The following is a 12,500-nucleotide window of genomic DNA, read 5'->3' as shown; positions in this document are numbered from 1 at the left end:
ACTATTCTAGCTGCAAATGTCTGGTTTTTGGTGCAATATCTACATAGGTGTATAGAGGCCCATTTCAGCAACTATCACTCCAGTGTTCTAATGGTACAATGTGTTTGCTCATTGGCTCAGAAGGCTAATTGATGATTAGAAAACCTTGTGCAATCATGTTCACACATCTGAAAACACTTTAGCTCGTTACAGAAGCTACAAAACTGACCTTCCTTTGAGCAGATTGAGTTTCTGGAGCATCACATTTGTGGGGTCAATTAAACGCTCAAAATGGCCAGAAAAAGAGAACTTTCATCTGAAACTCGACAGTCTATTCTTGTTCTTAGAAATGAAGGCTATTCCACAAAATTGTTTGGGTGACCCCAAACTTTTGAACAGTAGTGTATGTATACATATGTATGTATATATATATGTATATATACACATACACACATATATAAATATATATATATATGATTACATATTATTATAATAATATAATGGATATATAATTAATGATTATTATAATTTGTTATTAAGAGTATGTACAAATTCGACTCCCACCTTCTTTACTTCCGTGACGACCCCCTTAAAAGTTTTTAATCAATCAAAAATATCAAGCAGCTAAAATGTGCCAAACATGGACAAGAGTGAAGATGGTGTTTTGCATTTGTCCCATCATGCACTCTGATGGATTTAAATGGGTTTAGTTTTGAATATTGTGTGATGATTGTACGTTTTAATAACATCCACCAAGTTCAATTAGCAGGATGTGTTATGTGTGACCAGGTTGGTTGAATGTTTGTGCTAGTTAAATTATTTATTTTTTTCTGCGCCATGACAAGGGAAGGTTGTTTGGATTGGGTCAAATAAGTAAGATGCTGTGCACTCAATTAAAATTGAGACCTTTAGGGCTTCTGCGGAGGGGAGAGGGGTGTTGCACCTCTGTGCGTTGAGCCGACCAGGTTTAGCCAGGTTTTTCCAGAGCTGGTGGTCTAGTCCCAGCTATTCTGCGTCCTCCGCAGCAATTCCATGTAGTCGGAGGTCGCCCTCAGTGTAGTCTGGTGGTCTTCTCCACCCTGCCTGGAGAATGCCCCTGGACAGAGACCTGACAAGTCCGATACTTTCTAAGGACAGCTCCATCTGGTGGAGCGTCACACCCCTGCTGGTGATCAATTAATTTAAACCAGGGGTCACCAACCTTTTTGAAAGCAAGAGCTACTTCTTGGGTACTGATTAATGCGAAGGGCTACCAGTTTGATACACACTTCAATAAATTGCCAGAAATAGCCAATTTGCTCAATTTACCTTTTAACTCTGTTATTATTAATAATTAATGATATTTACACTTAATTGAACGGTTTAAAAGAGAAAACACGAAAAAAATGACAATGAAATTTTGAAACATAGTTTATCTTCAATTTCGACTCTATAAAATTCAAAATTCAACCGGAAAAAAGAAGAGAAAAACTAGCTAATTCGAATCTTTTTGAAAAAATTAAAAAAATAATTTATGGAACATCATTAGTAATTTTTCCTGATTAAGATTAATTTTAGAATTTTGATGACATGTTTTAAATAGGTTAAAATCCAATCTACACTTTGTTAGAATATATAACAAATTGGACGAAGCTATATTTCTAACAAAGACAAATCATTATTTCTTCTAGATTTTCCAGAACAACATTTTTAAAAGAAATTCAAAAGACTTTGAAATAAGATTTAAATTTGATTCTACAGATTTTCTAGATTTGCCAGAATAATGTTTTTGAATTTTAATCATAATAAGTTTGAAGAAATATTTCACAAATATTCTCAGTCGAAAAAACAGAAGCTAAAATGAACAATTAAATTAAAATGTATTTATTATTCTTTACAATAAAAAAATAAAAATACTTGAACATTGATTTAAATTGTCAGGAAAGAAGAGGAAGGAATTTAAAAGGTATATGTGTTTAAAAATCCTAAAATCATTTTTAAGGTTGTATTTTTTCACTAAAATTGTCTTTCTGAAAGTTATAAGAAGCAATGTAAAAAAATTAATGTATTTATTTAAACAAGTGAAGACCAAGTCTTTAAAATATTTTCTTGGATTTTCAAATTCTATTTGAGTTTTGTCTTTCTTAGAATTAAAAATGTTGGGCAAAGTGAGACCAGCTTGCTAGTAAATAAATACAATTTAAAAAATAGAGGCAGCTCACTGGTAAGTGCTGCTATTTGAGCTATTTTTAGAACAGGCCGGCGGGCTACTCATCTGGTCCTTACGGGCTACCTGGTGCCCGCGGGCACCGCGTTGGTGACCCCTGATTTAAACCATCTATTTGTGGTTGTGGACGTCCTAGCCCCTGGGGAATTCATTTTCACTCGGCGGAGGTACGTAGGTGTCCCCCCTCACGGACACGAGGAGGAGGAGGGAGGAGGTCGTGACGGAACGAGCAGAACGAGGCTAAGAAGGACAGCTGATATTTAAATCATGTGGCTTGGTTGTTCTGCAGAGGCCAGCTCTATTTAAAGCCCAGCAGCATCTGCTCGGTACCTCTGTGTTTTTATCTGGTCTGGTTAGCGGGCGCTCTGAGGAACACACACTCACACTCGCACACACACACATCACTCTCTGCCCTTCAGCTCTATTTCTGATTACACCGTCACATTTCCTCGTTCACACTTTGATGGAAGCTCCAGATGTGGAGTAAGCCTGCAGTCGCTGTTCCCAGGCCCACATCAGCACCATCACGTCCTCCCGTGGTAAACTCTACTAACACCCTGTGTGAGGGATACAGTCTTTAGAGCACACATGATCGCACCATCACGCACAATCATGTGTGCTCTAAAGACTGTATCCCTTGCAGACTGTATTATTCTATATTGTAGGAACCAGAAGATTTTTTTTTTTTTTTTAATAACAGAAAGAGACAGCCCCTTTTGTGTAAATGAGTGTGGATGAGTGTGAATGGGGGAGGGAGGGTTTTCTTGGGTTGATGCACTAATGGTGAGTGTATCTTGTGTCTTTTTTTATGTTGTTTAAAAAAAAAAAAATTTTTTTTTTTAAAAAAACACCCTGTGTGTGTGTGTGTGTGTGTGTGTGTGTGTGTGTGTGTGTGTGTGTGTGTGTGTGTGTGTGTGTGTGTGTGTGTGTGTGTGTGTGTGTGTGTGTGCACTTGTCTCACCGTCCTTGTGTGGACATACACTTGATAAACCACCCTTTCTGTGAGGATCTTTTGACTTGTGAGGACATTTGCCTGGTCCTCACAACTACAGAAGTAAAATATTTGTTTTACTTTGTGTGTTTTGCATTCTGAAGTGAGGTTGCAACTAGGGATGTCCGATAAATGCTTTAAAATGTAATATCGGAAATTATTGGTATCGTTTTTTTTGTTATCGTTTTTTTTTTTTTTTTAATTAAATCAACATAAAAAACACAAGATACACTTACAATTAGTGCACCAACCCAAAAAACCTCCCTCCCCCTATTTCTTTCTGTTATCAATATTCTGGTTCCTACATTATATATCAATACAGTCTGCAAGGGATACAGTCCGTAAGCACACATGATTGTGCATGCTGCTGGTCCACTAATAGTACTAACCTTTAACAGTTAATTGCACTAATTTTCACTAATTACTAGTTTCTATGTAACTGTTTTTATATTGTTTTACTTTCTTTTTTATTCAAGAAAATGTTTTTAATTTATTTATCTTATTTTATTAATTTTTTTTTTTTAAAAAGGACCTTATCTGCACCATACCTGGTTGTCCAAATTAGGCATAATAATGTGTTAATTCCACGACTGTATATATCGGTTGATATCGGTATCGGTTGATATCAGTATTGGTAATTAAAGAGTTGGACAATATCGGAATATCGGATATCGGCAAAAAGCCATTATCGGACATCCCTAGTTGCAACTCTCTACTCCCATCTAGGGCTAGATATATATTTTTTCATCATTCTAGCTATAGTGGAAAGGGGGGCCCTCACAACCTACTAACCAAACGTGGGTCCACACAAAGTAGGCAAGACATGTGTGTGTGTGTGTGTGCGTGTGTGTGTGTGTGTGTGTGTGTGTGTGTGCGTGCGTGCGTGCACTTGTCTCACCGTCCTTGTGTGGACATACACTTAATAAACCACCCTTTCTGTGAGGATCTTTTGACTTGTGAGGACATTTGCCTGGTCCTCACAACTACAGAAGTAAAATATTTGTTTTACTTTGTGTGTTTTGCATTCTGAAGTGAGGTTGCAACTAGGGATGTCCGATAAATGCTTTAAAATGTAATATCGGAAATTATTGGTATCGTTTTTTTTATTATCGTTTTTTTTATTTTTTTTTATTAAATCAACATAAAAAACACAAGATACACTTACAATTAGTGCACCAACCCAAAAAACCTCCCTCCCCCATTCACACTCATCCACACAAAAGGGTTGTTTCTTTCTGTTATTAATATTCTGGTTCCTACATTATATATCAATATATATCAACACAGTCTGCAAGGGATACAGTCCGTAAGCACACATGATTGTGCGTGCTGCTGGTCCACTAATAGTACTAACCTTTAACAGTTAATTGTACTAATTTTCACTAATTAAGTTTCTATGTAACTGTTTTTATATTGTTTTACTTTCTTTTTTATTCAAGAAAATGTTTTTAATTTATTTATCTTATTTTATAATTTTTTTTTTAAAAAGGACCTTATCTGCACCATACCTGGTTGTCCAAATTAGGCATAATAATGTGTTAATTCCACGACTGTATACCGTAATTTCCGGACTATAAGCCGCTACTTTTTCCCCTCGTTCTGGTCCCTGCGGCTTATACAAGGGTGCGGCTTATTTACGGCCTCTTCTTCTCCGACACCGACGAAGAGGATTTCGGTGGTTTTAGTACGCAGGAGGAAGACGATGACACAATGATTAAAGACTGACTTTTCATATACCGGTAGGCTGGTTATTTTGATAACGTACAGGCGAGCACTTTGTATTACTTTGCACCGTTGTATTATTTGTACTCTGCACGAATGCTGTTCGCCATGTCAAAGATGTGAAAGTTTGATTGAATGATTCAAAGATTTTTTGTTAATAAATGGGACGCTTTGCGTTCCCAAACAGTCATCTCTGTCCCGACAATCCCCTCCGTGGTAGCAGGAACCCCTATATACTACGCTAATTACACATCAAAACCCTGCGGCTTATAGTCGGGTGCGGCTTATATATGGAGCAATCTGTATTTTCCCCTAAATTTAGCTGGTGCGGCTTATAGTCAGGTGCGGCTTATAGTCCGGAAATTACGGTATATCGGTTGATATCGGTATCGGTTGATATCAGTATTGGTAATTAAAGAGTTGGACAATATCGGAATATCGGATATCGGCAAAAAGCCATTATCGGACATCCCTAGTTGCAACCCTCTACTCCCATCTAGGGCTAGATATATTTTTTTTCATCATTCTAGCTATAGTGGAAAGGGGGGCCCTCACAACCTACTAACCAAACGTGGGTCCACACAAAGTAGGCAAGACATGTGTGTGTGTGTGTGTGTGTGTGTGTGTGTGTGTGTGTTCTGGCAATGCTTACTTAATGGGGACATCGCTCTGTTTACACAGTCACATTTAGGGGACCTCTGACGGTATGGGGACAAAAAAACAGGTACCGGTCAACGCTTGAAAATTTGTTTGGGGGGGGTATGGTATTTTTTTTTTTTTTATTATTTTTTTTTTTCTTGTCATAAAAAAATACAATCATGTGTGCTTACGGACTGTATCCCTTGCAGACTGTATTGATCTATATTGATATATAATGTAGGAACCAGAAATGGTCACGTGGGGGTTTACGCTTGCTGCGCGGTTGTTCTCCCAATGCAACCATGGACGGCTCCGGACGACAGCGTGAAGGAAGGCTTTGGTTTATTAACATAAATAATCCAATACTACCAAAATGCAGGCAAAACAACAAAAAGGCAAGCGTGCCTAAAACACAGGAAGCTAATTACTTAGCGTGGACTAGGACATGGAATAAACAAAACTTACGTGGCATAGGAGTGACGCAAACAATAAATCCACACTAAATAGAGTCTCTGATGAGTAACAGGTGCGCGTACAAGGCAGGTGAAAATCAAGTAACCATGGTGACGAAACAAACTCACAGTTGCACAAGAAATAACAAAAGGAATCCAAAACTAACAGAAAACACAAAAACATGATCCGGACCACGAATCATGACAGAAATATTAATAACGGAAAGAAACAACCCTTTTGTGCGAATGAGTGCGGATGAGTGTAAATGGGGGAGGGAGGTTTTTTGGGTTGGTGCACTAATTGTAAGTGTATCTTGTGTTTTTTATGTTGATTTAATAAATAAATAAAAAATAAAAAACAACAAAAAAAAACGATACAGATAATAAAAAACCGATACCAATAATTTCCGATATTACATTTTAACGCATATATCGGCCGATAATATCGGCAGTCCGATATTATCGGACATCTCTAGTCTACACATATCTCTTATGTGTGACTGCCATCATAGTGCAGTCTACACATATCTCTTATGTGTGACTGCCATCTACTGGTCACACTTATCATTTCGCCACGTGCCGAATAAAATAGCTTCGAGGTCGGTAAGCACAACCAAAATTATTCCGTACATTAGGCGCACCGGGTTATAAGGCGAGTTTTGAGAAAATGAAAGGATTTTAAGTAGGGATGTCCGATAATGGCTTTTTGCCGATATCCGATATTCCGATATTGTCCAACTCTTTAATTACCGATACCGATATCAACCGATATATGCAGTCGTGGAATTAACACATTATTATGCCTAATTTGGACAACCAGGTATGGTGAAGATAAGGTACGTTAAAAAAAATTTTATAAAATAAAATAAGATAAATAAATTAAAAACATTTTCTTGAATAAAAAAGAAAGTACAACAATACAAAAACAGTTATATAGAAACTAGTAATGAATGAAAATTAGTAAAATTAACTGTTAAAGGTTAGTACTATTAGTGGAGCAGCAGCACGCACAATCATGTGTGCTTACGGACTGTATCCCTTGCAGACTGTATTGATATATATTGATATATAATGTAGGAACCAGAATATTAATAACAGAAAGAAACAACCCTTTTGTGTGAATGAGTGTAAATGGGGGAGGGAGATTTTTTGGGTTGGTGCACTAATTGTAAGTGTATCTTGTGTTTTTATGTTGATTTAATTAAAATAAAAAATATAACATTTTATTTATTTATTTATTTTAATTTCTTGTGCGGCCCGTTTCCAATCGATCCACGGACTATGGTACTGGGCTGCGGCCTGGTGGTTGGGGACCACTGCCCTAAAGGGAAACCTTTTTAAATGATAGTCGGATCCATTCTGAAGATGCCTAAGGGATTTTTAAGCTTTGGCTGTATTCTGATGATCATGCCATATTTAATTTGAACTTTTTTTCTTTTTCTTTTTTAAATGGTCCTCAGTAGTCACGTACAAATTTGTGTGAATTATGCAAAATGATTTAAATTTGGTCCCCATGAACCATATTAACTCTTTTTTTTCCCCAGGGTCCCCAGTAAGAATGATCAGCACATTACTTCATCAATCCAGAGATTTAAAGACGTGTATGAGCTAACTGGGCAGTGGACATTTTACACCATTTTTTGTTTATGCCTCCACAACCTGTAGAAAGGGTGGTCCCCACAAGTGATGATAAAAAACTTGGTCCCCATTCCAAATGATAACCAGTATGTGTGTGTGTGTGTGTGTGTGTGTGTGTGTGTGTGTGTGTGTGTGTGTGTGTGTTGCAGCAACAGCACCATGGGAGGCTCCTACATCAAGCAGTGCTGCAAGGGCTTCTGCATCGACATCCTCAAGAAGATCGCCAGGAACGTCAAGTTCACCTACGACCTCTACCTGGTGACCAACGGCAAACACGGCAAGAAGATCAACAACGTGTGGAACGGCATGGTGGGAGAGGTACGATCCAACACATGAATGTCCTTTTTTTGAAAAGTAATTCAAATGAAAAGTTTAATAAACGTATTGATTCTTAAAGGCCTACTGAAACCCACTACTACCGACCACGCAGTCTGATAGTTTATATATCAATGATGAAATCTTAACATTATAACACATGCCAATACGGCCGGGTTAACTTATAAAGTGACATTTTAAATTTGCCGCTAAACTTCCGGTTCGAAACGCCTCTGAGGATGACGTATGCGCGTGACGTAGCCCGGCGAACACGGGTATGCCTTCCACATTGAAGCCAATACGAAAAAGCTCTGTTTTCATTTCATAATTCCACAGTATTCTGGACATCTGTGTTCGTGAATCTGTTGCAATCATGTTCATTGCATTATGGAGAAGGAAGCTGAGCAAGCAAAGAAGAAAGTTGTCGGTGCGAAATGGACGTATTTTTCGAACGTAGTCAGCAACAACAGTACACAGCCGGCGCTTCTTTGTTTACATTCCCGAAAGATGCAGTCAAGATGGAAGAACTCGGATAACAGAGACTCTAACCAGGAGGACTTTTGACTTCGATACACAGACGCCTGTAGAGAACTGGGACAACACAGACTCTTACCAGGATTACTTTGATTTGGATGACAAAGACGCAGACGTGCTACTGTGAGTATGCAGCTTTGGCTTCTAAACATTTGATCGCTTGACCGTATGTGCGCAACTTTTTTTTGCGTATGTACGTAACTTTTTTAAAATATATAATCTTTATGAACCTTGGGTTAGGTGAACGGTCTTTTGGGCTGAGTGATTGTGTGTGTTGATCAGGTGTTTGAATTGTATTGGCGTGTTCTATGGAGCTAGGAGCTAGCATAGGAGCTAGGAGCTAGCATAACACGTACCGTACCGTACGTGCGCGTCACGTACGTAACTTTTTAAAAATATATAAGCTTTATGAACCTTGGGTTAGGTGAATGGTCTTTTGGGCTGAGTGATTGTGTGTGTTGATCAGGTGTTTGAATTGTATTGGCGTGTTCTATGGAGCTAGGAGCTAGCAGAGGAGCTAGGAGCTAGCATAACAAACACGCAGGTGTTTTTATGCAGGATTAATTTGTGGCATATTAAATATAAGCCTTGTTGTGTTGTGGCTAATAGAGTATATATATGTCTTGTGTTTATTTACTGTTGTAGTCATTCCCAGCTGAATATCAGGTCACCCCCGGCTCTCACAGCATCTTCCCTATCTGAATAGCTTCAACTCCCCACTAGTCCTTCACTTGCACTTTACTCATCCACAAATCTTTCATCCTCGCTCAAATTAATGGGGAAATTGTCGCTTTCTCGGTCCGAATCTCTCTCACTTCATGCGGCCATCATTGTAAACAATAGGGAACTTTGCGTATATGTTCAACTGACTACGTCACGCTACTTCCGGTAGGGGCAAGCCTTTTTTTTTATCAGATACCAAAAGTTGCAATCTTTATCGTCGTTGTTCTATACTAAATCCTTTCAGCAAAAATATGGCAATATCGCGAAATGATCAAGTATGACACATAGAATAGATCTGCTATCCCCGTTTAAATAAAAAAAATTCATTTCAGTAGGCCTTTAAGGAACGATATGAGCGGGTCATGTAAACATAGTCAAGTCATGAATACAAAACCTCAAAAGCAGTGAAGTTGGCACGTTGTGTAATTGGCAAATAAAAACAGAATACAATGATTTGCAAATCCTTTTCAACTTATATTCAATTGAATAGACTGCAAAGACAAATTCGTGCAGTGATTTCTCCAGATTCTCTGAACCCTTTGATGATATTACGGACCGTAGATGGTGGAATCCCTAAATTCCTTGCAATAGCTGGTTGATAAATGTTGTTCTTAAACTGTTGGACAATTTGCTCATGCATTTGTTCACAAAGTGGTGACCCTCGCCCCCATCCTCGTTTGTGAATGACAGAGCATTTCATGGAAGCTGCTTTTATACCCAATCATGGCACCCACCTGTTCCCAATTAGCCTGTTCACCTGTGGGATGTTCCAAATAAGTGTTTGATGAGAATTCCTCAACTTTTTTCAGTCTTTTTTGCCACTTGTGCCAGCTTTTTTGAAACATCAAATTCCAAATCCGTTAATATTTGCATAAAATAACAAAATGTACCCCTTTGAGCGTTAAATATCTTGTCTTTGCAGTCTATTCAATTGAATATGAAGTGAAGTGAATTATATTTATATAGCGCTTTTTCTCTAGTGACTCAAAGCGCTTTACATAGTGAAACCCAATATCTAAGTCTAGAGCCGCATGCGGCTCTTTAGCGCTGCCCTAGTGGCTCTCTGGAGATTTTTAAAAAATGTATGAAGAATGGAAAAAGATGAGGGGAAAATTATTTTTTTTTTGTTTTAGTATGGTTTCTGTAGGAGGACAAACATGACACAAACCTCCCTAAATGTTATAAATCACACTGTTTATATTAAACATGCTTCACTGATTCGAGTATTTGGCGAGCGCCGTTTTGTCCTACTTATTTTGGCGGTCCTTGAACTCACCGTATTGTTTGTTTACATGCATAACTTTCTCCGACTTTCTAGGACGTGTTTTATGCCACTTTTCCCGTCTAATTTTGTCCACCACACTTTTAACGTCGTGCATGAGTGCACAAAGGTGAGTTTTGTTGACGTTATTGACTTGTGTGGAGTGCTAATCAGACATATTTGGTCACTGCATGACTGCAAGCTAATCGATGCTAACATGCTATTTAGGCTAGCGATATGTACATATTGCATCATCATGCCTCATTTGTAGCTATATTTGAGGTAATTTAGTTTCCTTTAAGTCCTCTTAATTAAATTTATATCTCATGACACATGTAATATGGCTTTTAATTTTTTGCGGCTCCAGACAGATTTGTTTTTGTATTTTTGGTCCAATATGGCTCTTTCAACATTTTGGGTTGCCGACCCCTGATCTAAGTTACATTTAAACTAGTGTGGGTGGCACTGGGAGCAGGTGGGTAAAGTGTCTTGCCCAAGGACACAACGGCAGTAACTAGGATGGTGGAAGCGGGGATCGGACCTGCAACCCTCAAGTTGCTGGCACGGCCACTCTACCAACCGAGCTATGCCGCCCCATATAAGTTGAAAAGGATTTGCAAATCATTGTATTCTGTTTTTATTTACCATTTACACAACGTGCCAACTTCACTGGTTTTGGGTTTTGTACCATAATGTACCGGATATCGGTCTGATATCGACAAAAGAACCCCAGTATGTGATCATACGGGCTTGCGTGTATAACATCCGATACAAGAGCGTGTTTACTTCTGCAAAGCTGGACAGCCGGTTAACATCTAAATGTCCTCCTATGAACACACAATGTCTTCTGTTTTAGTCAAGTCCTTTACAAAAGGTAAACATGGTCGGAGTTAGCAGCTACACAACAGCTGAGCACACAATAGCACACCAGCTCGACGTACGTAATAACCATTGGACAATATTTCAGGGTCAAACAGCACGTTTGTCGATACAAAGAAGCATCAGACAATTGCAGTCGCATATTATTTACACATACCGTATATTTTCGGACTATAAGTCGCAGTTTTTTCCTAGTTTAGGAGCGACTTATGTGTGAAATTATTAACACATTAGCGTAAAATATCAAATAATATTATTTAGCTCATTCACGTAAGAGACTAGACGTATAAGATTTCATGGGATTTAGCGATTAGGAGTGACAGATTGTTTGGTAAACGTATAGCATGTTCTATATGTTATAGTTATTTGAATGACTCTTACCATAATATGTTACGTTAACATACCAGGCACGTTCTCAGTTGGTTATTTATGCCTCATATAACGTACACTTATTCAGCCTGTTGTTCACTATTCTTTATTTTAAATTGCCTTTCAAATGTCTATTCTTGGTGTTGGGTTTTATCAAATACATTTCCCCCAAAAAATGCGACTTATATATGTTTTTTTCCTTCTTTATTATGCATTTTCGGCCGGTGCGACTTATACTCCGAAAAATACGGTACTTGTATTACAAATTAGCCAGTAACAAACGTGTCCGCAACATTCAACTCATGTGCTTCATGAATTTTTGTGGCCACTCATCAAAAACAAAAATTAAATGAAATTTCAAAAATACCACTCCGCTTCAACTTAAAGACAGCATAAGTCCATTACAGATGGTTGATAATAAATAGGTTAGTGTTTTTCATACCTGTTATCGTTGTCTGGTTGACTCCCATCCATCCATCCATTTTCTACCGCTTATTCCCTTCGGGGTCGCGGGGGGGCGCGGGAGCCTATCTCAGCTACAATCGGGCGGGAGGCGGGGTACACCCTGGACAAGTCGCCACCTAATCGCAGGGCCAACACAGATAGACGAACAACATTCACACTCACATTTGACTCATTTCACTAAATCAAAAAAATGTCCAACATTCCAGACTACAAAATGATACGAGTATGTACGAGTCCTGTTGATAGCGTATTGAAACGAATAGGTATTGTATCGGATTTAATTAGGACACTTTTAGTAATATATGTATATATATACCTGTATATATA

The 12,500-nt window shown here is 38.2% G+C and overlaps 1 protein-coding gene across 1 annotated transcript in view; it reads left to right on the top strand.

Annotated features, from left to right (window-relative positions):
* The first annotated feature begins 7,786 nt into the window (after positions 1-7,786).
* LOC133634277 (glutamate receptor ionotropic, NMDA 2A-like) overlaps positions 7,787-12,500 on the top strand; it is a 57,884-nt gene continuing 53,170 nt past the window's right edge. The window contains exon 1 of the mRNA XM_062027405.1: positions 7,787-7,945. Within this exon, the coding sequence (XP_061883389.1) occupies positions 7,787-7,945 (159 nt within the window). The remainder of the gene's footprint in view (positions 7,946-12,500) is intronic.

Source organism: Entelurus aequoreus, linkage group LG18 (assembly GCF_033978785.1).
Source record: "Entelurus aequoreus isolate RoL-2023_Sb linkage group LG18, RoL_Eaeq_v1.1, whole genome shotgun sequence".
NCBI classification, from domain to species: domain Eukaryota; kingdom Metazoa; phylum Chordata; class Actinopteri; order Syngnathiformes; family Syngnathidae; genus Entelurus; species Entelurus aequoreus.
Note: the sequence above shows the minus strand (reverse complement) of the source record. Positions and strands in the feature narration are given on the sequence as shown.